The sequence below is a fragment of the Topomyia yanbarensis genome, chromosome 1, assembly GCF_030247195.1.
Source record: "Topomyia yanbarensis strain Yona2022 chromosome 1, ASM3024719v1, whole genome shotgun sequence".
In the NCBI taxonomy this organism is placed as follows: domain Eukaryota; kingdom Metazoa; phylum Arthropoda; class Insecta; order Diptera; family Culicidae; genus Topomyia; species Topomyia yanbarensis.
This window is the reverse complement of record NC_080670.1, coordinates 210,813,866-210,841,458: the sequence shown is the minus strand read 5'-3', so window position 1 is coordinate 210,841,458 and position 27,593 is coordinate 210,813,866. Positions and strand designations below refer to the sequence as shown.

Sequence of the window (27,593 nt, the reverse complement as noted above, 5' to 3'; positions counted from 1 at the left end):
ATGAAATCTGTACTCTTGATCCAGCATCTCCGGAACAGTTTAGTGCAATAATTGAGCAGTTAGGAACTAATACAAACAGGAAAGTCGATCCGTAATTATTTACGGAATCTCTTTGGACGTAGAAAAAAAAACAGTGACCTAACGAAATGCTTTTGACGTACGTCGAGCGAATGATTCAATCTTGTTTTCCTCTGCTATGGCCACGATCCATCTCCACAAGTCTGTCGGTTTTAAGCCACTTCGTTTATTTTGCGCTGAACAGGTTTTTTTGCGATTCCTCAGCTCTCGATTTTTTTGCAGCTTGCATAAACGTAAAATTACTTGTTTCAGCAAATTGCAAAAAAAATGATTGCCACGGGCAAGGAACATTAACCACTGGTACTGATGGTAGAGATAGCCTAAAAATAGCTGAATAACTACTATACTCAAATTACACACCTACTAGCCTAGATTAGCCGCGTCTGGCAAAAGGAACGGCGAAGGAAAAAGGCACTCGCGAACCACGGGACTAACAGACGGTACACGCACGGAATAACCAGAAGCGGCAGACAGCAAACACGGAATACGACCAGCACGAACTTGGACCACGGATTGAATGACGAGAGAGGTGCTTAAGCGCTGAAAGGGACTGCCCTGCTGGAAGCAGGGGTGCCATAACTTTTAGTGAAATATATTATGTACAGAAAATTTGGATTGTTTGTGAAAATATCTAGGCGTTGTGTAAATTTATGTAGCAATCGAATGTTGTAATAAAAGAAAGAATAAAAATAATGCAAATTTAAAGAAAATTATAATTCTTTTTCAATACGATGTAAAACGATATACAATTATGCTCTAGGCAAAGGCAACACGTTGTTATTCGCCAGAAATTATTTGATGACTGTGAATATTGTATGGAGTTTATGGTGTGTTCAAATGAGATTTAAATATTTAAACAATTTTGTTCGTTTTATTCACTCGTGTAAGGGCTAAAACTGAAACTAAAATGCCAGATTCACAAACCTGGCATCACTGGTTGAGCGAAGCAATTTGAGACATTTGAGATTCGAGCAGTTATGACATTGACGTAATACGTCAAAAGTTCGGGTTGCTCGAATAGGCAAAATAACCAATGAACCAAAGGAGGTGGGAACACAACGTAAACTTTAAACAATCTGCCGTAATCCGGTATAAGACCAACAAAAAATATTAATTGTAGGGAAATTAATATTTTTTGTTGGTGTTATACCGGATTACGGCTTGGAAATGCTAAACGAAGAGTAAAATTCTATTTTTTTAAATAACATGACTGATATGTAACAATTTATAGGTGGTTTGAATTTAGCCATTTATATTGATGTTTTTCAAGCAAATTAAGAAATATTCAAATGCCAAGCCGTGTGGTGTCCGGCGGGCTGAAATCTTTTTGCACTATTTCAACCAAGAATAGAACCTCTGGGAACTGCTCCCATGTCGTAAGAGGCGACTAACAACATGCTAGGAGTTCCTAGGCCGAGGTTTTGTTCCGTACCGAAGACTTAATCTGGGCGGACCTTAAGGTTTTCCATATTACCCTCTTTCCAGTCTGTATTTAGTGAATCACTGACATATACCTTTTCTGATTCGCCTTTCTTGATTGTGTACCAACGTTTTAAGTTTCTTCTGGCGGTTGTATATTAGCCGTAAATGACGAAATCTAATTCTACACTAAGTAACAGAATATATTAATATACCGGCACTTCCACGCCAAGGTTTAACTTCCAAAGCTTTGGCTTAAAAACCGTTTTTAAAAAATGGAAACTTTCATGCAGGAAATTTATTGAATTGGCCTAAGATGGAGCTGTCGAATTTCACAAAAAGCTTTTTATGTTGCAAGTGATCTGTAGTTGTGTTAAATTAGGTATTTTTCTATTATATTTGGAACCGTCTACCGACAAATCTACATTTACGAAGACCTCCAAAAGTGACTTCTTGAGGTCTCATGAAGGCCTGACACTAGCTTTATGATACTTTTGCTTTTCTAAACAGTAATAAAAATCTCAACATTCAAGAACTTCACTTTGTCAGAAAATGTAGGGCCATCGGAAGCTAAAACTTCGTAAAATCGCACTCCTGGTCCTTTTTTCAGTGCAGTACTCTACGTCACTCGTTCAAATTTGCACCGCTCTTATGGTAGTCGGTATTTGCTAGTATTACTGTTCTCCCATCCATTCTGGTAGTCAAACGGTGGGATAGCAAAATTCTTACAAGTTTCCTATCTCATGCCTCCACGCGATTCTAAGTCTATTGATGACATTTGGTCCTTAGACCGCAGAATGAGAGGGTGCGAACAGAATGAGAGGGTGCGAACAGATCTAGTCGAGAAAACATTGCCGTAAAAATGAATAGTTGATCGGAAATTAGCCCCAATACGACTAATCTGACTAGTATCTATGAACACGGCTCAATACGTATTGAAAATTCGCCGCGTCTGTTTTTATGAACCTAATTTAAAGCTCCGTTATTGCTAACAAGCCCGTGCATCAGATTAACAATCCTTTATATTTCCCTTCAGTGTTCGGTATTATCGCTCGTATACTTGTATTCCACAAACAATCCGATATGGAAAATAAGAAATACTTTCCTTGATTTATAACATCTCGCGCTATTTTTGCCAGTATAATATGCTGTCACTTGGTAGTTTTCAAGCCAATAAATATATCGTAGAGAAGAAGTAGCGAGTTCTGTCCAAATACTGTTGCAATAAATAGTGATCCGGCCCATTACGCAGATAAGATTAGCTTTTCCAGGCAATACTCCCACGATCGGCTGTGTGGAGTTCAAATTGTTTTTGTTTAGGGAACATAGTATACTCTCGGTAGCCGGCTGCCCAGAGTTTAAAAATAACCAAAAACTAAACAAGGTCATCTCTTTTTCGAGTGATCGTGCACTCGAAGACTAACTAAACAACTACCTAATAAAATATGCTTTACAGGTCGCATCGTTTGCTTGGAGCGAATCCTAGACCTGATACCCTTCCAAACCACCAACTCCGCGACACCTATGGAAGAGTCTGATGAATCGTCGTCCTTCCGTTAAGTAGGTGGAGCATCAACACTTCCTGTCTACCTTATCCTTTATCCTTCCCCGTGAACGATGGAGATGGGGGCGGCCGGCAATGATGGCTATCATGCTGTTGAGGTTTTAATATGGGTCGGATTGGTATGAATTCCTACTTACCACTTCCTAAGCAACTCTTATTAGATAATCAGCAGTCAAACATGATGAAGTCAGTGTGCAATCCGCCAAAATCATCGTCACAACGCAACGCAACGCAACGCAAATTAAGAAATATTCAAATGCCAGACTGTTATGCTAAACGCGGTGGCAGAGATCTTTTCTGTTTTAACCGTTTTAACCCACAGACTGGACGTAACTGTAGAACTGTTCATCATACAAAAATGAATCTTTCACGGCTTTCGTCTTAAGTATTGATTTATTTTAACAAAAAAGGTATCTTCACGGTACTTTCGTGGTTGTTCCAGTTCAGTTATAACCAAATGCTGTTTTAACCTGTTCGATGAGGGGGGCTCACAGAAGAGAGACAGACAATTCCATCAGGCAACTGTTTCTTTTCATTGATAACCGTAAAAAAGCGATTTTTTTTCGCTATCGAGACCTTATTGCCGCAGCAATTTTCCTCCTACTTGAAGATTTTGCCTTGATTGAACTTACGACCCTGTTTGTCGGCACCGGTCCAGGAGAAATACTGCGCTACCAGCTCTTTTGTTTCCTTCGAGCTGGCATCCAGTTTCTTCCAATCGTAAACCTCGTAATCTACCTGCCAATCCGGGGACAGCGTGAAGGCAAGATCCTGACCGCGCCAGACCCAAATACCGGAGATTGTGCTGTTGTTGTCCTCTCCGAACAGGCAAACCGAAGCGAAAGACTGCTTACGCATTTTGTCCAGTCGCTGGAACATTCCGGTGATCAGATTGCAGCTCATGAATACCTTACTCAATTCCTCGGGATATTTGTACTCGCCATACCAGATGGAGTAATGTTCCGGATCAAACTTTTCCCAGAAGTACGCAATCGATTTGGATTCCTCTTCGTTGGAGTAGAACCGCTTAAAATCGTCGAATACAAAAGTTCCCTTGGGCATCGCATCGAAAGGATCCTTAGATTTGGGTTCCTCGGCTAGAGCTAGCTCACAGGCATCCAGCTCTTCTGCCGGTTCTACCTTCTTGGCCGCCGGTGGAGGTTGAGGCTTCTTCTCCTTTTCCTTCTTCTGCTGCTGCTGCGGTGCTCCACCGGTCTTAATCTGGAACTCGACAAACTTCTTCGGGTCGATTTCCGCCGCCTTGGCACACAGAGCAAAGCCTGGCACTACGGCCTTTACCTGCGGTTGGTTCAGTACCGTTGTAAACCAACGAGTAACACTACCGAAAGGTGCACGGAAGGACGGATCCAGAGCATTTTCGTAGGCGCTCAGTAATGTTGCGAAAACGACTATATCGGCCAGGGTGATCCGTTCGCCAACCAGGAAAGTTTGACGAAGCAGACGTGCATTCAACGCTGCCAGAGCAGCTTTCAGGTCTTGCTTGGCACGTTCGACATTGTTCTTCTGGTACTGAATGATTCCCAGAATCGGAAAAACCCAACCGTGGACGGCTGGAAGCAGCTCATTGTCGGCAAAGGACAAGAATGACAGCACCTCGGCTTTCTCGAAATCGGTCTTACCGCGTAGCTGCTCATTAGCAACGTAGTACGCAATAGCGTTACTTTCCGTTAGGAACTTGCCGTCTGCGGACTCAAAGGCCGGAACCTAAAATAAATGCATTCCATCAAAGCACTATGGAAATATTTAATAGTCCACTTACCTTCCCGAGGGGGAATTTCTTCAGGAATGCATCACTTTTGTTGGTTTCGCCGAAAACAAAGTTCGATGCCAAGTTCACTTTGGCACCGGAGAACTGAGCGGCAATCAGCGCTTTGTATGCGCGAAAATTTCCCGGATAAGTGTATAGGGTCTGCAAAAAATAGAAGTCTGATCTCAGCTTTGCATCATCCATCGAAATGTTTGTCGTGTTACAACAGTTGGCATCTCGCTCGCACACACAGCTAAACGGCCAGTACTCTTCCACTCAAAGCAACCGGCAAGAAACACTTTCGGCAGTAAAAATCACTCGAAATAGATTCTTCCCGGTCAAGAATTCATCTGGAATCGATCGTAATACTTACACCAGCCATTTTTTGCTATATTTCAACACTAGTAACAGGAAAACAAACTCGATTTTTGCCGATGAATGCAAAACTCGTGCGTTCTGCACGTACGTGTCTGCCCGCAGCGGAAATGAAGAGGAGGTCGCCACCGTCGTCAGTTGACTGGCTGGACTCTGGGAAGTCTGTGGTAGTTTTTGGACAAGTGTCAAATGGCTGTCATAATCGCAGACACGAACCGCCTTGATTTTAGACGAGCGGTGAACTTGGTGTCGCTCGCAGTGCTCTTAGGGTTGGGACCAAACGTGTGGTGAAAATTTCACTAACTTCGATAGAATTAAAATCAGTCCATTTTTGTTACAAACAATATACTACTTCGAAAGAATTAAAATCAGTCCATTTTTGTTACAAGCAATATTGTAATGGATAGCGTCTTTACCAGTATACCTATAATGATATAGATAACTCTAGCTTTGTATAACAAATTTGCATCAAATTATAGAAAATGCATTTCATTTCTATTTTTGCATCAACTTTATACTCCATCGCAGAAGAGTCTGTTCAACAAGCGTCCTACGCTGATCCACTTAGTTCGACGTTTTGTTGAATGGAGGGCTAGTTTTTGCAGGATTTTGACGTCTTACACGCAACGCAAAATTTATTATAGATTTCCATTTTGATGGAAAGAAAATGCATTTAATTTCGCTGATTTTTTAAAATGAATCACAAGGGATCTGTCGCTAGTAACAAGCCGACAAGTGATGGCAGGAAGTGCGTGAATATGAATATGAATCTTTCTATAAAAGCCACAAAATGATTTATTTTTAGGAAGTAATGGGCGACTCCTGGAGGAATTATTTTGTAAAAGTTAATTTTCCCATACAAAATCCCATGTAAACTTTAAACAGTGGGCGCAAAAATATAGTTTTAGGGACCGAGCTAAGAATTTGCACAGTAGTTCTAGGACCCAAATGGTACCTAAAATGTTGCTCGAAGCTGGAATCTAGTTTTTGTCCCACCCTACTGTCCGTGTGGTATATGTGCGGTTCCTAACTTTTTATTAGTTTTGGATTGGTTTTTATCGTAAGGTTATGTATGAGCTGTTTTTGTGAAATTCACACCTGCAATGATGCTACCTCAAATATTAACTATTATTTGTTTGGTGAATATGTTTTGCAAAACTGAGATTTATGTAACATGTTGTCGAATTTGATTACCACTACAGTCGTGATTCGCTGGTTGGACACTTTTTAACTGGACCGCTTTTAGGTTGGACCGCCGCTAGTTGGAAATTTACTTTGACTATCAATCTGACAATATTTAGAGATTTGAACAGATGCATTTACACTGCCAACATCTCCTTTGGAGAGTTTTTGACATTTGTCAGTCGGTCCAACTAGCGAATCAAATTCGTTAGTTGGACAAGGCTGTGGCCTAACCAACGAATCACGACTGTACCCAAGACTGTACCTATTTTTTATGCTTACTATATCATATAGGTAAGATTTTTCGTTTATCCCTGGTTATTTTCATAGAAAAAGTAGTATATTAGTATATAGCGATTATATAGACAGCGTCGATATTAAACCGGTTGTATTCTCATATTTGTTATAAAAAAATGTTTTTGATGAATTTGGAGGCTAACCTTATCCGGCGAAGAAAAAAAAATCTATGTGATGATTGCTCTATACAACACACAACCCTGCAGCGAACTCGATTCACCGCCGTCGAAACTAGGCAGACCCCCACTTTTTGCCGCCCATGCTTTTCGCTTGTTGTTGATTGGTGTGCGTGAATGGGCCAACTTTCCGAAGTTGATCGAATGGGAAAATTCAGTCTCTCTACTACATAGTTCGCCTGCAGTCGTCGTATCGGATCCGACCGAACGAAATCCTGTAAGAAATAATCTTTCGCGACACCGGTTATTCCCGGCTCGTATCAATTTTTTTCGGAAGTTTTCCGAGTTCCGCCGGGCCACAATCAGTGCAACGTAATCCCCAAACTCCGCTGAAAACTACTGGGGTTCGAGTCGCGGACACAATTGGATCAGCTCGAAGATGTGCAAATTGAGGAAAATTGTCACCGAAGTAAATGTAAGTGTTGGTTGCGTCGCCCGTCGAACAGAAGAAACTGTCTCGTAGATGGATTTTTCGGTGCAGAAAATACGGATGAATAATAAGAAGAGATGGGAAGGGCTGCGTGTCGGAATCGTCGATTGAAAATGGCATGATTACCCCTTTCTTTAAATTTTCATCAGCCTGCTGATTAGGAAAATTCATTTGACTTGTTCAGGTGCATTTTTAGGGGAGCTCTGCGATTTGGGACCACTGAAATATGGTCGGGCGTAAATGTTCTGTAAGTACGGCTGGCAACATCAAGAGAAATTTCCTGTTTTTTTCTCCAAATCGTCTCACTGTTTTTCTTTTTTTTACCTCATTCGTGATGATTCAAATTGGAATCCGGCATATGTGTGCGTGTGTTTACGCTCGTACGTGTGGCATCTCTGTTGTGTGAAGAGCAAGAAGAAACGTCAAAATTTCACTGCTGGCTGTTTGATCGCTTTCGGAATCCAGCAGTAGACGTGCGTAAATTTTCCACTATTGTTTTGGAAACGATTTTTCCCCATTTTCCGAGGACGGAACCGGACTCAAGTGTTGAGCGTGCTACGGCCGCTCGGAATCGGTGTGTTTTACCGTTCGATTAGTGGTGTTTTGGCCAATGTTTAAAGACGAAAGTGATAATCAAGCGGTGGTCCTGATGTGGTTGAAAAATTGCGTTGCTTCTTCGAACGTGGCGTTTGCAGGAAAGAACTGTGAAAAGTAAGTGCCTTTCGGTGGGATTACTCGCTGGCGCTAGCCAGAAAAGTAATGGTTCCGACGGATTCCGTACGCCCCGGAGGAGATCCGTGTGTAGCAAAAACCCATGGTGTTCCAAGGTATTGTAAATTATTGATTGTATGGGAGAATAATGGTGTTTTTATACTCTCGACATTGGTGTTTTTGCTGGGAGAAAGGTGAACTCGTAGAAAATTTGTTTTTTCGGTAATTTAGAAAATGATTCTGGCTTGCAACAAAGCTCTATTTTCTGTAAAAAGAATGAATCATCTTTTATTGTGTAAAAGTTTAAATTTGATCTGAGCGGAAACATTTCTGTTAGGGATCAATTTTGAACAAATGCGGATTGTCCGCAAATCGATTACTTTGTTACTGTTCTATTGGATCTGAGTACATTCAAACAATTGAATTTTGGAGTCAGTCTTGAGATCAAAATGATGCAGATGTTTTTTTTTTGCAATTGGAGGAAATTATAGTCAGTGTAAGCTTGAAAATACAGCAAACCAAGTGTTGAGTGAAAAGTTGCACAATATTTTTAACGAACAAATCATTTTGGCACAATGAATTTTTGATTATTAAGCTGTATAGATGATAGTATCGTAGCATAGTTGAAGTGCTCTAGAGAATCGAACCGTAATATGCATCACAGCAGCGCATAAAGAACGAACACGAAATTTCAAGTTCAGTTGAAATCAGCATTCTATCTGACGAGGAGGATGAATCAAACTGCAACCCGAGAAAGCAATCTAATTTTTCACTGCCCTTGGAGCTTTGAACAGGTGGAGCAGCATTCGATCCACCGCGCAGCACACGGTGGGTCCTCCAGATGTACCGTAGTTCATCCAACTCGAATGGTGTATCGGATCTTGCAAGCGCTCACTGCTTGCCAAAAATAACATCCATCTCATCATGTATGTGCCAAAAAAATATGAAAAAAAGAAACGATTGGGAAGCTGCAGCGGCGAAAATCATCTTGAGAAACGGAGCAAAAAAACACAACCCCGTTCACGTACACAGCCGTAGCAGCGAAAAGTGTGATAAGAAACTCCAAACCCTGCTGCTGCCTTACCTCTCGAAAAGGCAGCGCTACGTTTGTCGAACGGGGACGGTGGTGGACAGGAAAACCCAAACCGAAAAGAACACAGACAACAATCACCGGTAGCTTTCGAAATAGGTAGCAACAGTGTGGGCTCGATTTTGATACGATCATCGATTGCATAGAAATGTTTCGATGAAAGATCAACTCCCTCCGGTCATTTTCAATAGTTGACGTGATTTGTAAAGTATAATCGTTATTTAGCACATCTATCGGTTCAGAACTTCATTTTTACCGTGAAAGTTTTTCGTTTGTGAAGGAAATCAGCGAAGGCAATTTAACAACCAAATTCCTCCTTACTGCAGCGCCATCTAAATTACATAATCGGCATTCTCAGATCAGCTAGCACTATGACAACTGTATGCAATCACTGCGTCAAGACCTTCATATCGGACGACGACTTCATCAACTCTTTCTCTCGCCAACTACTATCGAAGTATTCTGGGGCGTCACACAGCTGGTATGAGATACCTCGAATCCCCGGCTGTTCGTCGGGAGTGATGAAGGGAACTTCCAACCCACTCAAAACGGCAACCCGCACTCGAGCCGAGCTCATCGAGATTTACATTCAGAATGTTGCTAGACTAAATTCATCAGCGGACAGCTATTTGCTCGCGACTGTGGGCTGCTGTTACGATGTCTACCGCTGTGACCGCAAGGTCCTCAACAGCCATAAGACGTCGGGTGGTGGTGTGCTTATCGCTGTTCGCCAGGATTTAAAAGCCCGAGTAATCGAGTAATCAACTCCGGGTCTGTGAAACTTGCCGATCGCAATCTGGTCCTGTGTTTCGTATATTCCCCACCTGAGAAAAATCGTGATTTCTTCCTCATCGATGTAGATCTTTTCTCTGCTTCCTTTTGCGCCTTAATCGACTCCCGACTGTTGATATTGTCATTCTAGGTGTCGCTAGTACTTACTACTTGTAATTTTCTTCAGTGTTCGTATCAGTCCATAGGAAATTACGGGACTGCTAGGTCTTTTATCTAGGAAAACGGGTACGCTGTGGTCAGTAAGTACCTGGATGCGTGAAGCTGATCGTTTTTTGCACGTAGGTAATAATCATTTCCAACTACAGGACAAGTCGATGAGCTCTATCATTGGAACCACCAAATCGATCACATCTAGTTTTATAAAAAAATACTAATCAAAGCACAAGGGAGATATGTTTCCAATTGGCGCAGAAAAAGACACCCATCCTCAATCGATTCTATCATCGATCCCAGATTGCTCCCATAAAAATTTTCAAACTCCGCTCGAGTTTTCCCGTTCAATTGTTTCTCTTGCTGCCCTATACCTCCACCGCCACAACTTATTTTTTCCGCCACCGCCGGCAGACCGAACCAACGAGGTCGAGCAGCTTGAGACAAGAGGCTATCGATTTTCCCCCGAACCCCAAACGGAGCGGAGCGGAACCAGTGGCAGTGTGGTGTGGCAACATCAGTAGCCGAAAGTCAATAACCGGTCCACCACACTAGCGGTGGTTCGTGGTAACGATGATGCTGCTGCTGCTGGTTCTGCCTCTGCTACTGGATGCTGGTGATGACGTCTTGGTTGGTTGGTTGGCTGATGTCCCCGAACGCGGGTTCGGGGAGTGGAGTGGAATACAATTGCATATCATGACGTGACTTTGTCCAGCACAATCGGTGGCAGTAACATCGGAGATTCGCACAAGTGCGGGAAGGGCTTGGGGAGAGTTGGAAGTTGGACGGCAACGAATCGACGAGGCAGCTGCAAAACAATTTTAAATTCCCGTTTCTCACCAATAATACACACTCTCCACGTGATAGTATTTTAAGCTACCGTGTCCGCCCTATAGTATTTAACGCCGGTACAGTGGTGGTTTGATTTTGGCAACACGTTCGTGAATTTTCGCATCGATTTTTTTAAATCTTGAGTGTAAATTGAGTGTGTTTGGCTCCATGATTCGGGTGAAAAATATGAGCTTGGGTAACTGCTTCTGGTTTACTCAGAAGAATTTTTAAGCTTGTAAGTGAACATATATGAAAAATCGCAATAGACAAAATAAATTCAGGAAAAAAAATCCAGCATCATCTTCTGCATCTCTAAATCCACAGATATATAGTTTGGAGTGTGAGGATCAACATAACCGAAGACCGTTTTCATGGTAAAAAGACAAAGTTATGTGTTGCCTCTCTTTCTCGCACATGCAGGGTTGTTGCGGTCGCGCGATTTTCGCGGATTTCGCGTTTCTCGCGGATGTGACGTGCTTTATGTTCTTAATTTGACGTATCGCGCGCATTTGGAACGAATTCAATTTTCGACAGTGTTTTATTTTATCAGAATCTGTCCTAATATGTTCATTAACGATTGGAGTGAATCACTGGGATCATTAATCCCTCAAAGAAACGAGCTATGGTTACGAAAATTAATACGGAAATCCGTTATGCCGCTTTGTAACTATTTAGAGTGATTGCGAATAATATGAACAAGGCTCCAGCTATGATTTTTGAAATCAAAAATTTATTTAAAAATGCTGAAACATGAATTGCAATATATTGGTGCATCCGTTATTTTGCCTTTTATATTCATTTGGATTCTACTATAAAGCTTTGCGCATTTCAAGAGTACTTATTCAAAAGGTCCTAAGTGACATTGAGCTCGAACTGAGAAAAACGAGGCTAAAGTTTCATGGACCTAAAACAAATCCCTATTAGAGAACAAATATGTGTTTTGATGAAACAATTATGCCAATATAGTCTATGGACTATGCTCTTTAGGTAAATAATACTAAAAACATGAAATGTTTAGTGCTAATGTAGTTTTTAAACGCTTTAAAATGGTGCGTCCTGTTGAAAATTATAGGACCTTTCACATAGGTCTTTTTTCGGGCCTAAAAATCATACGACGCTGCACATAAGGCTTTTTTCAGCAAAGGTAGCTCTTACGACGAATGTTGAATATCTTCAAAGTTTTCGACAAAATGAGCACCGGAATACGAATGTTCTTCATTACTATGGTAAATAGTTGCACTGGATTTAACAGAAGTCTTGCAGAAAAAAAATTGCTGGAAACTTTAGTTTATATTAACAAACCATTGGCTGGAAGTGGTTAAAACCAACGAATGGCATGTTACTTTAGAATAACTAAGCTTTCCAATTATCATTTAATTTATTATACTTTCTAAATTCAACTTCGAAAATAAGTCGCATGAACAGAAGAAAATAATTTCTTTTATTTTGATGCTTAGGACGTTTTTACTAGGTACCTATGTGCAGTGGGAAAAACATAGAATGAAATGAATCATGCGTCGTTTTTGCATGGCGCCTATGAGCAGCTGCAGAGGTTTTGAAATGTTTCGCGCATAGGTCCTTTCAATTTAAAAGGTCTCAAGTGCAAAATTTCAAAATATGATCATGAAAACTTTGCGACTTTTTATATAATGCTTGTTATTTTGATAAATACTGGGTATAATGAATCCTGGTTTTCGGTATTCGTTAGCTATGTTGTAATCACGTGCTGTGCTGCAAATAACTCAGTTTGTTTACATTTGTCACTAAGGACCATTTGAATCAGCACTCTTGATTTTAAATCGATCCACCGTTTTTTTGACAGGCGAAGTGATCGGTTAAAACCCGTTTTAATCCACCTGGTGGTGCAATTGTTTCTCATTTATCCAAACTACGATTCCATGGCTGGGTATGTTTAATATAATGGTGGAAATGTCTATTACATATTCAGTGCAGAGATGCCAGGTACTTTTTTCAAATGTCTGCAATAATAATTTTAAAAGTCTGGGAACAACAAAAAATGTCAGGAAAGCTAGTGTAACCAAAAGCCTTTATATACAAAAATCTGAAAGTATCTGCAACCAAACTAAAAAATCTGCAAATATCTGCGTCATCGAAAAAATCTGCAGCTTAAATGAAAAGTTTGCGAATTTGCAGACTTGTCTGCAAATCTGGCATCTCTGATTCAGTGCGATTTATACATACGTACAATGAATCGACAGTTTCGAACTAGCAACTCAAATGTGTCGACGTTGAAACACTTGAAATCAACGGCGGTTCCAGGAGGAGGGTTCGGGAGTTTGGACCCCACCCAAAATTTTCAACTTGTTAAGAAATTTTTAATTAGTTTCTCAACTCAAAATCATTTCAAACCAAATCACTGGTTTCTCAGATCCACTAGGAAAATTTATTCTGGAGGAACTAGAAAATTTTATTCGGTTAGGGAGGTACATGATGAGAGAAGGGCGGTTTAGGAAAAGGTGGTGAGTGATGTGGGGGAGAGGGAGTACCCCTCACCGTATTCCCCTAATTGCGCCCCTGTTAGATACAGAAAACCTATACGAGTCAAAAAAAAATTGGCCGCTATTAGGTTGACGATGATCAGAGTGATTGCATAACCTTTCTATAGGAGAAAGGCAAAAATGTGAATTTGCTGTATGTCCGCACTCTTCAACCCGTAACTCCGGAACCGGAAGTCGGAATTTAATGAAATTCAAAAGCAGCTTATGGGAACGTTGTACCTTTCATTTGAGACTAAGTTTGAAAAAATCGGTTCAGCCATTCCTTACACACACACATATTCACACACGCACAGACATTTGCCGAATTCGACGAACTGAGTCGAATGTATATGACAGACGGCCCTCCGGGCCGGGATTAGGTTGACGATGTTCAAAGTGATTGCATAATCTTTCTATAGGAGAAAGGCAAAACGTTTTTAACAGCAATCCGTTCACAAATTGTTTAACTAAGTTGGTGTTTTCTCTAATTACCACGCGATGGAAAAAGGAGCGAATTAATTCTGCCCACGACATGGTACGAGAATCTCAAAGGTATTAAACAAATTATTATTTTTTTTTTGGGCTTTGGCGTAAGTGCCTATACCTTATTTAAGATTTTTTGGTGGTGTCCAACGGGGAAAGCAGTCCAAAATTGTGAGTTAAACAAATGCAACTGTGTGAAAAAAAGATCATCCCAGAAGCAGAATTCGAACCTGCAACCCTTGCAACTCCGGTCGAATGCACAAACCCACAAATGCACTTTCCTGGGGCTATGATGACGTCTCAAGAAGAACACATGATTATCGCATTGGCGACAGTGATTGTCCCCTTCCTCTAAATCGAGAGCACACACAACCTGCCTAATCGCTTACGCTTAACTCACCATTTCTGTTTTCGCAAAGGATTTGAAAATAGTCAAAACCACCGTCTGTGCAACTCTGAAGCAAGGAACGTGTGTTTCCGAACGTGGTTGTTATGAACAAACTCTGTGGTGTACATTTCGAAATATGCTCATTCGGAAGTATTTCACAGCCGGATCATATAACAGTACAGCTAAAATGCGAACCCGAAAGCCGTATGATCAGGTGCCAAATCAAACAGATACATACATCCTTATTGTCGTTGAAACGTGTCAAATTGGATTTCTAACAGCTTCCGAGATATCAGTTTTATGTTTTCTGTGCTGTTCCCATGAAATATACATTTGTTTTTGCGGATAATTATACTGGTAAGTTGTTGATCTGGCAGGGAACCTGCAGCTGTGGCCAGTAGGCAAATCTACCTCCTTCTGTCACGACCTTGGCCAGCTGATTCCTCCAATTCTTCATCCGATCAATGTCGCTAGAGACTGGCTCTTCATCTTCAATTCCGCTTCATTATCGCCCAATACTTTGCTATTAAACGGGGAGCTGGGGGGAAAGTTGGTGGTTCTGCTACTGTCGTGTCTTCGTAGTACATCCTTGTTGTAACGACAGCTGACTAAGTCTGTCCAAAACTGTCCAAACGTACTTCCGAATACGTAGTGTTATATGTTACGAAAATGCTGGTTTTCTTGCCACAGGAACAGATCTCTTGCCAAATCTCAATTTTTTCGCGCTCTAATCCACGAAAAATATGAGCCAGGGAATTTGTTGAAATCGGCTATAGCACAGGTTTCATCATCACTAAAAACACATCAATCGAGTTCCATCAGTACCTGGTCGAACGGCATACGGATCTGAATTCAGGCCGCCGTTTGTTGCTCGAGAATTTGGATGAGTTGTTTTCGTGCTCGAAAATATTTTAACCGAATTATATCCGAATGACCCTCAACTGTAATTGACTATGTACGGTTCCATTCCGATGCTTGGTTTGCACTTTGCTACGTACATACTTTAAAAAAATACAACATTTCATTAAGATCGGAGCACAACATGAGTTACAGCTATTCACAACCCACGCAGAAAAATAATTTTTAATGTCAAATAATATGAGGGTTGAAATAATAAATTTACCAAGTTGTTCTGTGTTCAATAAAAATACATGTTTATATAAATAAAACAATTGTTGAAATAACTCTGAAGAATTTATTGGATCAAACATGGAAAATAGCTGGACCAAAAATTTTTTTTGTTGATTTTATCATAACAACAATCGAAACAACAAACAACTTTGTTGAATCAATGAGCTCGTTTTGTTGAATAAAACTAATAAAATATTTGGATCAATACATGTAAAATGTTCAATACAAAAAACAATTTTGTTAAATCAAATAATATCTTTTATTGTTTTAAACATAACAAATATTTGAATCAATGCATAGCAAATATTGAAGCAAAACCAATTTTATTGCATATAAAATATGCCTATTCTTTAATAGGAATAAAAGGCCAACTGTCATGGTGACAAATTAAGAACAAACCTAAGACAAGACGTGACAATCGGCTTCTTATTTTTCCTTCGACATTCTTCTTTTCGCACATTTTCACCCTGCCGAAATCTTCCGAACAGTGTTGCTATTTTTATTAATAAAAATGGAGTCTTGTTAATTTATTTTATGCCGGAAATATTTTGTATCTTTATTCAACTATACTGATGAATGTTTTTCCATGTAATGGGTATTTAGTAAGGTTTGATGAAACAATCTTCTGAAAAATTTTAGATTATGATGTGGTTTCTGTCTTATTTTTGTTAAAGTTAATCAACCACATATACGGTAAATGCATGTACTTGTTTACTTTGCCACACAATTTCTTGTTAAATACTTGTTTCACTTTGCCACACAATTTCTGTTCAATTTAATCATTTTTACTTTTTTAACGATAATAATTTTATTTGTCAAAAGCAATGACAATCTTTTCCTAAAAATATAGCAACACTGCCAACCATCATTTCACTATCCCCGCAGTAACATTCGGTACGGTGCAAAAAGTCAGAAACAACCAATCAGGAGCTGGACCATTCTGACGTAAAATTGGAACAAAAACGCCCCCCCCCTATTGTCACGTCTTGTCTTAGGAACAAACAATTACTCGCTGACAACAGATCACATCAGTACAAATGAACCTCACAAAGTAAATACTGGCCGTTGACTTATTGGCCTTTCTCTAAAAACAGGCTACAAACGCATTAATTTTACGCAGTCATATCATTCTGGAATCGCTTCGGAATCCTGAATAGATTCAGTATGGCCCAGTCAAACTCATTCCGGGATCGGTTTGGAATTCTGAATGGATTCATTATGAGTTCCAGCTCAAAGGCAACAACCGATTCCGACTCAGTCGTTTGTTGCATTTGAGCGGGGATCCATAAGGGATTCCAAACCTGTTCCCGAGTAGGCTTGCTTGGAATGAAATGAAATTTTATTACATGCAGCGCATACGATTCCAATCACCGTCCCTTTAGGTGGTACCTTTAGCCGTGCGCGTGGTTTCTTCCAGATATGCGCTATAATGCAGTGCTTCAGAGTCTCGGCTTTTCCAAAAAGATTGCAGAAGGCGCACGAATACGCTGTGTCTTCCTGTTGGACCAGAGATGGTGAAGTACAGGAAACTGCCCTCTCGAACGGGTATTATTTATCTCTGGTGCGGTGACGTGTTTTCAGTTCTGCGATAGTCGTTTTTAAGCCACACAGGGTGTTTTGTTTGAGTCCTGGAATAGAGGAAGGCACCATAAAACGCACCGTGTGCATTCGACTTAATTTCTCGACAAACATAGGATTACGGCGTAAAAGCCAACTGTCAAAATTCTCTTTGAAAGGAAATTCCGGCCAAACCGTTACTGACCGAATACAGTACATAGCAATTAACGATAAAAAAACTTTTCTCTTTAATCTATTGCCAACATATGTGATTTGCGAGTTACGGTTTGTCCGGAATTTCCATTCAAAGTGAATTTTAACAACTGGCTTTTAAGCCGTAATCATATGTTTGTCGAGATTTATTCACTAACCTTTGTGCGACATCATGATTATTTTCAAGCTGCACTTGCGCCCTTCGAGTCCGGAAAATCTGAGCACTATACGAATTTATCGAAATCTGAATTCCCTGATTTAAAAATAGCGAATTTTTCCAGCATTGACGCACGTGGAAAAAGTTTTCTTCTTCGTAGCAACTTTTATTTTTTTTTGTTTCAATTCAACAAGGACTGTTGATGTAATGTATTCAGTCCTTTTGAATCAATTTGCTGCATGCTTTTGTTAGAATCACTGATTTCTTTGGAACAAACAATAATTTTGTCGATCTTCGAAAAGCACAGATAACAAAACTTGTAAGATTGATTCAAAAGATATTTTGGTTGATCTAACCAAAAAATTAAGTTTAGTTTTATAAATTCCTTGGTTCACAATAAAGAATTTTTATAGATTAAAAATGAAGAAAAAATTTATAGAATCAAACATGCACAATTCTTTTGCGTGCCTCTGAACAACTCATACACGGAAGTTGGTTAAGGTTGAATATGTGTTCTAAGTGTATGAATTCCTGCGCAATCAAAGCAGCTGTAGTCAATTGAGTTCACAAAAACCATGCATTTATTAAAAATTATTACTAGTGACTTTTGGAGAATCTGAATCAAGCTTTTCATATTTTGTCTAGATTACGACCTACCTTTCAAAATAGAGGTCCCTTTTAAAAAATCCGGAAGAACGTCAGTAACTTTCATTTTACTAAACGGAATTACATTATATTTGCACTATACAGTTGGAAAAATAGTTACCAATTCTGTATTAATTTTGTTGACTATAGATAACGCAAATCCTTTCGAAAATGACGCGGAAAGCTCGAAATTTGAAAGTCTATTTCAGGCAGAGCCGTCAATATAGTGCGCCTAAGAGATCTAGTCGAATATTGGGAAGTATGTTAGTTCCGCATGCATTTTTGTACTAAGTGCTTAATTCATCGTTCGCCAGTCGAATGAGAAGCATGTGGATGCACGATCAGATGGTGCGGTCAGAAGAAGGCAATCAGAATTTTCAATAACGACAACATTTTGTCGAAAATGTTTTAGGTTTGTTTCGTTCAAGACAACTCTGAAAGCAAGGATTTTTGGCCATAATTTTGAGAATTGATCACACTGACGGTCATTTGGTATGATTTATTTTATCTCACGGATAACGGTCATTTGGCATAATTTTGAGAAACGACCACACTGGAGGACATTTGCCATTTTTTTATCTGCAGGGAAACAGAAAATTTCAGACTGCGAGAAGTAAGGTCATTCGGAATAATTTTGATCCAAAATTTTTTTATTGCGAACTAATAAGAAAACATGTACGCCTAATGTGGCTATGTCATATCGCTTCAAGGCATATGCTGTCCGGCATCGCAGTCGCTCCATCGGACCTAAACTATTTCGCAAGTAATCAGTGTAACAACCGAAGATTCAATATATGTAAATTTATTCAACAAAATATCGTTTGAAAAATTTAGCGATATTCAGAAATGATAAAGTTAACTATCGTCTGAATCGAACGGTATGTAATTCGAAAGAACAGCTCATGAGATAAAGAAAGGTAATTGGGTTTGTTTTAATTATTGAAACGTTGTATGGAAAGCTAAAACTCACTGGCGATAATAATAATGATAACCAAAACAACACATACGCCTAGTGGATCACAGTTCTAGTGCGCTAAATCAACAAAAGCTGTAAAATCTACACCAAGGAGCTTTTATTCTCAGGTGATACGATCCTCGAAATCGCCGATCAGCCATGTTGGTTCTTGAAACGACAGCTAACAACATTGTTTACTACATCCCCATGAATGTGCGAAAATGAGCAAACGCAAGAATTTGAAAAATGAAACTCAAAAGAACTGCTCATATTTAAAAGATCAGTTATAAAATGTATTCACTCGAAATACACTACCGGTCAAAAGCTTAAGTTCGCCCTACAATGTTAATGTAATAATCAAAATGCGCTGGTTTTTTCATTTATTGTTTTTTATATTTATAATTATTTTTTGATCCATTTCTCGGCATGATACTGTACCTTGATGCGGTCCGGGGGCTTTTCCACCAAAGCAGTATTACAGTGATTATATCACAGAAACTTGGGATACGATTATTTTCTTTTTAGTTAAGCTACATTGTGATCAATTTTAGTACTTAACTTGGCGACCTTTATTATCCACTGCCATGGTCAAATAATATACAATGTGGGTTTTGGGCCCAATTCTCTCTGCAGGCGCTCTTCTTTTGTTGCTGTATTTTCAATTAGATTCATGCTAACATTAACTAACACAAATTGCTTGTTCGCTCATGTACACTAACAGTCTCTCATTCCAAACGTACAAACGTGGCCTACGCGATAACACAAACCTGTTCACAAGTGCGAACGCCCGCGATCTCGCCAATATTCAAACTCCCCGATTGATTAGGTGAACGTTGGAACCTAAGAACCTAAGCTCGCGCAATCATAAATCGGTCACGTCTTAGGTCTCCGCCCTTGATCCTAGTAGCCCAAATTCATGTCTTTAGTTGGACCAATAGAGGTAGAAACTAGACAAGACGTCCACGCGCGATCATTGAAGAATACGCGAACATGCGAATGGCCACACGCTTATAAAAATAATGTGTCCACGCGAAGTTGCATACATACTGGCACACGCGACAAAAACGTCCACATACAAACGCTCGAGCCCTTCGCGATCATCCACGCACGACCACACCCACAATCTCGTAAAAAGTATAACACCCCGGTGACTGAGTGAATGGTTTGGCACTTATAAATTAACAATCCCAGTCTCGAGAGAGAGAACCTCCAAATGCCCGCGTTTGCGCGATCATGAATCGGTTTCGACCGGAATCCCCTATTCTCGCCCCTAGCGGCATAGGTCCAATGCCTCAAGGTGGATCAATTGAAGATATAGTGCTCATATCCACTAAACTACATAAAAATCGAATGTATACACACAAAGTCACATACATACGACAGACAAATATAAAAATGGTTGAGCCCTTCGCGGCCATCCACGCAATCTATACTCGCGCTCTTCCAGGCATTATAACATCCCGGTAATAGTATGAACGTCTTAGCACTTGTAATCACTCGGGCGCGGTCTCAAGCGTGAACCTACAGTCCCCCGCACTCGCGCATTCATGAATCGTACACGTTCGGGAGTCTCTATCCTCGATTCTAGAAGTCTAGGTCCATGCCTTAATTGAATGAATTAGCTCTACAGCTCCAGTAGGACAACTCTCGAAAAAAATCGGCATATTAGTAATACTCAATAACAATACTAACTCTTCTCTTTATATTATTTTTATTTATTTTCGGTCTCATGCGTTATATTCTTGTGATGACCTTTTCGAGCTCATAATCCAAGAAGAGCAACATTGCTGCCAACAATGATTCTTCTTTGCCATCAGACGTCGCCAAGTTTTAGAACAATGGAGATGTATTCTCATACTCGATGGAATCAGATAAGTAGGAACGATCAACAAACTGTAAGTAGTATATTACATATTTCTTGTTTTGACGTATAAGATATTATCCGTACTAAAATATTATTTACAGGCTCCACACATATCTCAACACACACAAATACACAAATGCTTGACAGGTGACTGGGCCAAGTGCATTCACTCGTAGGATCTATCATTTCGATGATCGCCTCGATTCTGCGAAACCAGTGCACAAGTAAGCTGACATAAGCTAGTCTCATCTGGTGAATGCATGTAACCTGGAAACCCCAGACACGACAGGACGAGACGCGAACTTACATTACAATTTCAATCATCCACACACACCTACGCTCGCAATTTCGCCAACATTAAAACACCCCCTTACTTAAGTGAACTTTTCAGCACCTATAACTTTATAATCGCGGTCTCAAGCATTAACCCATCACTCGCGCGATCATAGACCGGCTACATTCGGAATTCTCTACTCTCGATCAGCCTAGACTCATGCCTTCAGTTGGACCAATCAAGAATGATGCTCATATTCACTAGACAACACGTTCCTCTACCATACACTAAAAATTAATTATCATATTCAGGGTCCGCGCGCGATAGTTCAAAAATACACGTGAATATGCAAATGGCCACACGAATCAAATATCGAATTTATGCACGCAAAGTTAGAGACACGCTAGCATTCAAATGCTCGAGCCTTTAGCGATCACACTATTACACAATTAGTAAACGCCCACGCTAACCCAGACAGATATGCACTCCTGGACTCGAACGCCAAAAACCACATCTTCCATGCATACACCACTCAGGACTGAACATTAGATTCATACATACAAAGCAACAAGTAATAATTACAGGTATTCGTCTGGCAACCGGGGGAAGTACATCTCAAACGCAGAACTTATCATTTCAATGATGGCCTTGGATCTGCGTTGCCTGTGTTCAAGGCACCATAGCTTTGTCCGTCAGGTCAAGGATGTATGAAACCCGCTAGCCACCACCCTCGGCCCTAGCTGCCCATAAAGGGATAAAAAAAAAATTATTTTTTGATCCATTTCTCTACGATAGACACGTAAAATGTGTAGTTTTTTCACTTTTCAATAATGAGATGAGAATCTTCGAATTAGGTCAATCTGAATAAATCTTTTTCTTCGATAGTTACGATTTTTAATAGTAAAATCTTCCTACTTACCTATTAATAAAGAAAAATATTTGGAATATAATTTTAGGAGTGAGCTCTCGAAGCTCTAAGATGTTACGCGTACTATATACTCGACACATCGAATGAATACAACCTGTCATAACAAGTTTGTTTGTGATCTATGCGTTACCTAAAGGCGTTAAACCCCCTCCAATACTCTGACCAGTAGCATGTACCAACATTATATAGTCAAGACGCACGTGCTTGACAAAGTCTACTGAGAAACCCACTCAATCGAGTAAAATTCAAAAAAGCAAGTGAACTTAAACTTTTGACCGGTTGTGTATAATGAAATTCCAGCCTTAGCCACAAGTGCAAATTGCCTGCCAAACCAAATATGTGTATTTTCTTCAATGTCATGTAAGACAAATTCACATTAATTTCAGAACATTTTTCACTCAGTGAACTTTGCGACTTCCGGAGGGATACGCTTCCATTCTTTTCAGTTAGTTGTGTAGAATTTTTTACCTGAGAGAAGTTTATAATCCGGTTCATCTCTTATTGAAAAGTACATATTTTATTTGACCACTTTGACCAAATGTTTGTCATTTACCGTCGTATTTTCTGTTGCTTCTGGCTTCTTTACTGCTTCCTGAATACTAGGAACCAATGGCAGGAAATTTAAGCGAAAATCATCGATAAAGCCTATAAAAAATGTATACCCATTGGCTGTATCTTATATTGCCACCTCGCGTTCGATTTCTTTTCCATGTAGATGCAAAAGGTGCCACCACGCTGATGCACTCAAACCGATCGATATCGGTCCTACAGGATGCAATTATTAATTGCAAATTAACGCTTCTAATTAGTGTGCTTCCAATGCGGAAGATGCGCTCGAGGCAAAACTGATGATACAGCGACTATCGTACTGCAACAGGTTCACTAATGTTCCGTTCCCATCTCTTTTCAGGTCACCCAAAAATGCTAAAAGCCACATTTGAGCTCGAGCAGAAGGATGTAAATCCAGATGATTATTTGGAGCCAACGTCGAGCGTAACAGCAGAATCACAATCACAGCAATCATCTACAACAACGTCAACACCGAAGAGTCATTTCGGCGATCAAGAGCAGAACTGGCCGCTAGTGAGTCGAAAGTTGCCTCTCGGTACCGTAAATAATACTAGTAGCAGCAGCAGCAGCTCGACACAGCAGCTTCCACTGATAAAACTCAAACGACGCTTCTGGGATAAGGAGAATAGCGACTTTGGCAAGGAGGAGTACACCAGCGTAGAGCAGGAACAGGAAGTTGAAGAAGAGCAGCCCGTCAGGAAACGAACGTTCAAGGAAGTGCTTGACGAGCGTTTCTACAATCGACTAAAGGAGGAGAGTATAAAAAAGCCACGTAAAAGGAAGCATTGCTTGAGCTTAGCACCTACTGGGCGCCAAGAGAAGAAAAAGAAGCAAAATAATAGCTGCGATTTAGAACAGTTGATTCAGTGTAGTCCTCCTGTTTTCGACGACGAAAACGTAGAACCAGGAGTAGCACAGAATTCCACAGATCACAGCAAAAAAGAAGAGAAACAAACGAACGTTTCGTTAAGCAAACGTTCATCTCAACCGATCGATTGGGATCAGGTTGAACCATTTGGGGAACCAGAGGATTCAAATCAAGTAAAAGACGAACCGGTTATACCGTTCGATTTTGATACTTTGTTCACGAAAACGACAAACAAGTGTCCTCTGCGAACCTATAACGGTTGTTCAAGCACCCGGCTATCACTATCGAAAAACTTTCAACAACAACAACAACCCCAGCAAGTAACAACGAAAGAGACAAGCAATTCGCCGGACAGTGAAAAGAAGCAGGAACACCATTGTCACAGCGAGGGCCAGTGTGCCAAACCCAAGGACGTTGGTGAGGACGACATGTCCATTCACCATCAGCAACACTATCATCTGCCGTGTACCAGTGTAAATAGCAACACCGCCAGCTTTCCGGAGGTCGCATCGACAACGTCAATTCTGCTGCTGGCAGCAGCTGCAGAGGAATCCAGTAAAATGTCAGGTCACGCACATTACACCCGAAACAAGCAAAGCTCAATGCAGGGCCGTTTTACGCTCAGTGCAGGAACGGATATGGCTTTGGCGGCATCGTTGAACGAGCTTCCGCGAAGCAAGGTGAACAGTCTACAGGGACGAGTCGACACGGGAACGGCGACGGAATTGGCCATCGCCCAATCGTTGAGTGAGGAGCAGCAAAACATTTTGGCGGCAGTAAGCGCACCGGTGGCTTCACCGGTGGTAGTGAATCTTAATACTCCAATCCAATCGGCGAATATCGTGGCCGCAGCCAACATGCACAACTCGCTTGCTACACTCTGTAACATCGGTAACTCTTGCTACCTAAACTCAGTGCTGTATACGCTCCGCTTTGCTCCGAACTTCATTCACAACTTACACCACTTGATCGAGGACACGGACAGCGTGTATCAGCGACTTAGCCAAAACAAACTTAAATCCTCTTCGCTCGGACGAAATATTCCTGGTCTTCATGGATCGAACGCTCGCAGCTGGAGCAGCAAAGATCTCGCGTCGCTTGGCGTTTCCACGACCACAAATAACTCCTCATCTTCCGCTCAGTCGCAGCAGTCGGGCACCGGTACCGGAACAACGGTAACCAATGGAACGGTTGGAGGTCTACCGATGGCGCGAGAGGAAAGCCTACCGCCAAAAAGCAACCGGCAGGTGGTAACCGAGCAGCTACATGAACTTTTCCAGAATTTGCACCGGAACGAAGCGACAGACGCGCTGGAACCGTATCACGCTGGAAATATTCTGCGGGCGGTGCAGGACGTCAGCGCCACGTTCGAGGGAAACCAGCAGCAGGATGCGCACGAGTTTCTGATGTGTGTGCTGGACAGTGTGCGGGAATCGTGCCAGGCGCTTATCAAGACCATCACCGATCATCCGGATGTGCTGATCAATGCGTAAGTGGTTTGTTCTAGTTTTCACAAGCTTGTATTTATGTATCATTCGTTTCGTTTTTCCTAAAAATCAGCTGCCCACCGGTTCCGGAATCCATCGAAACGTTCGTACCGGAAACAAAGAGCGGCACGACGCGCTATTTCTTCCGTCGGCGAAGGGATCCCGCCAAGGCAATAAAACCCACTAACGGGGGTGGTGGTGCGACAACACTCCCCAAGAACGCCGGCAGCATTTTGGGAGGAGGAGGTGACAGTGCTGCCACGGCTGCCGACCAGGTAGCCCATCTGAAGAATGCCCTGTTTGCCAAATCTTCCGCAGCGCTGGATGAGCAGCTTGTGCGGGAACGGGTACACGCGCTGGGGTTGGATTTTTTCCGGGACGACTTCGAGGGTGTGACCGTCTCGAAAACCAAGTGTTTGGCCTGCGAAACGTGCACCGAGCAGAAGGAGACCATGATCGATATTGCGATACCGATCGCGGCCAGCGAGGTCTGCGATGCCGCCAAGAATCCGCAACTGTTCTATCAGGTATGAGCTCTTCACAATCGCCTAGTAACGTTCGATGGGTCGAAGCTAAGGGTAATTTAGTGGGCTGATATCTTTCTCAAAGAGATCTATTCCCATGAAAGTTATCTTGGCGTGGTGCGCCGACACCAAAACAGTTCTCATATAAAGGCAGCAAGCTCTTCTACAGACACTCAGATCGAGAGAATTATGTATTTCAAAAATCTAATCTGAAACATGTTTTTTTCTTAAATTCACAGAACTCTTGCATCACGCGGGAATACTTCCGCGGGGACAACAAGTACCGCTGTGAGGAGTGCTGCGGCTACAGAGAAGCGATTCGGTCGATCTCGTTCGAAGTACTCCCGCGGCAGCTGATACTACAGCTGAAGCGCTTCAACGGCGATATGGAGAAAATCAACAGCTACATCCCGACGCCGTTTGTGCTGCGGTGCTTCTGCAATACCTGTTTGCCAAAGCCGGACTGTGATAAGCCCCACATCTACCGATTGTACAGTGTGATAACTCACGTCGGAGCCCGGATGTCGGTCGGTCACTACATCGCGTACACCAGTTCGCTTGATGTACACGCTGAGTTTCTTGGCTGCGGGAAGGATCGACGACGGCAGCTCTTCCTATCTGGTGGATCCATCGATGGTGGTGGTGGTGGTGGTGGCAGTTCTGGCAGTTTAGCTGGCGCTGGAGGTGGAAATACGGGGAAAGGAACTAGCGAGAAAAGTGCTTCTGGACACTTGAAGAAGTTGTTTAGCAGCAAGAAGGCTTCCAGCGCGGGAGATATGAGCAAGAAGTTCAAGAACAATGTGGTGAACAAGCTTATGATCAACGGAATAGAAAGCTTAAATTTGAACAACGGGACAAGCTCAAGCAGTGCGCACGGTGGTAGCAATTTGGTGAGTTGCAGATTTAATATCCTGTAATCTGGTTTCAGCTTATTTACTTCTTTTCCGCAGGCCTCTTTTAAATCCCAGTCAGGTAGCAACAGTCCGAGTAGCAACGGCACTCCAACTACTTCGCTACCCAATCGCATACCATGCGGCGGTCTAAATTGTTGTGGTATTCACTTAAAAAATAGTCATCTTAACAATAACAACAACAACAGCAGCAGTAGCAGCAATAACTCAATGGGCAATGTGGCTGGTTTGACGGTCACAAATGGAACCCTGCTAGACGGTGGCAGTGCCGGTGATATTCACACTAATTGTATAAACTCGTCATCAATGTTGGCCACAATCGGCGGAAATGGACTGTCGGTAACTACCCCGGCAGCCTTCGAGCAGAGTTTAAGTCAGCAGCTGTGGCACATGTGCGACGATGATAAAATCAAAATTATGTCCCAGACGGAGTTCGAGGAGCTACTGTCACCCAACCGGAGGCATGTCATCACACCATACCTTCTGTTCTACGCCCGGTACGATCTGGTACAGGGCAGCCGGCAAAAGGACTCGCTGGCAGATTGCGGTGAACCGAACAACTACACGAGCGAGTGCTGCGTGGACGGTCTCACCATCAACGACTAATGTTGGTACCGGGGTCGAGCGGGTAGGTTTGTCTTTAGTATTCTTTGTGTTCAGGTTTTTTGTTGTGTACTGAGAAAATCGTTCCGAGAAGTTTAGCAAGTTTTTTCGATAGGAAACAGATGAATCGGCAGTGTCAGATTTAGAGGGTAGTTGAAAATATTTAATATATTGTTAACATTATTAGATTCATTTTTGGGCGTTTGAAATGTCTTACTGCACTATATGGACTGGTTCATGGTTGATTTATTATTGTTTTCCTAAAGGATAAATCGCCAATTATTGCGACACGTTCAAACTTGCGTAACTTTTTTCATACTTAACCGAAATGAACCAAATTTTGTCCAGTTTCTCTTTACAGTATATTGTTTACGTCTATAAAGTTTTGCAATTGCAAAATCCTGGGCGCCTTGGGAAGCCTGATATACTGCAAAGGTTCCAGGAACGGATGACAAGCCAGGAGCAAGACAAACACTGAGAACAACTCGTAAAAATTGAAAGAACGCATATGGGTCATTCCATGCGAAGTGATCAAGGCACGTGTAATCGACCTCCACGGATTTGAATAAAATTTAGAGGAATTGTTCATCTAGGGCCAATATATAAAAACCCAAATTTTTGTGACAATTGAACCTCCCCTCGGGTCATGAGAGCACCCCCCGTTTTGGCAAATT

At 41.4% G+C, this 27,593-nt stretch overlaps 3 protein-coding genes across 6 annotated transcripts in view; 1 reads left to right on the top strand and 2 right to left on the bottom strand.

The window, feature by feature from the left end:
• LOC131691032 (NADPH--cytochrome P450 reductase) overlaps positions 1 to 596 on the bottom strand; it is a 31,320-nt gene extending 30,724 nt beyond the window's left edge. Inside the window, exon 1 of one of the 2 annotated variants that reach the window (XM_058977172.1) lies at positions 439 to 596. The gene's annotated coding sequence lies outside the window, so the exon portion shown is untranslated. The remainder of the gene's footprint in view (positions 1 to 438) is intronic. The other variant, XM_058977207.1, reaches the window with a different exon arrangement.
• Positions 597 to 3,435: 2,839 nt separating this feature from the next.
• On the bottom strand, positions 3,436 to 5,362 carry LOC131691024 (elongation factor 1-gamma). The gene is made up of 3 exons (XM_058977163.1): positions 5,203 to 5,362; positions 4,842 to 4,991; positions 3,436 to 4,786 (listed from the first exon to the last, which is right to left on the bottom strand). The coding sequence occupies exons 1-3, from the start codon at positions 5,209 to 5,211 to the stop codon at positions 3,662 to 3,664; spliced, it is 1,284 nt and encodes a 427-aa protein (XP_058833146.1). The 5' UTR covers positions 5,212 to 5,362; the 3' UTR covers positions 3,436 to 3,661.
• Positions 5,363 to 7,034: 1,672 nt separating this feature from the next.
• LOC131690977 (uncharacterized) lies at positions 7,035 to 27,111 on the top strand. 3 transcript variants are annotated; one of them, XM_058977103.1, is made up of 5 exons: positions 7,035 to 7,274; positions 22,867 to 24,883; positions 24,955 to 25,408; positions 25,645 to 26,295; positions 26,356 to 27,111. In XM_058977103.1, exons 2-5 carry the CDS (start codon positions 22,878 to 22,880, stop codon positions 26,920 to 26,922), a joined length of 3,678 nt encoding a protein of 1,225 aa, XP_058833086.1. In that variant the 5' UTR covers positions 7,035 to 7,274; positions 22,867 to 22,877; the 3' UTR covers positions 26,923 to 27,111. The 3 variants fall into 3 exon arrangements, with proteins under 3 accessions (XP_058833086.1, XP_058833093.1, XP_058833077.1); XM_058977110.1 differs by lacking the exon at positions 7,035 to 7,274 and adding an exon at positions 7,726 to 8,000; XM_058977094.1 differs by lacking the exon at positions 7,035 to 7,274 and adding an exon at positions 7,991 to 8,116.
• The last annotated feature ends 482 nt before the right edge of the window (positions 27,112 to 27,593 follow it).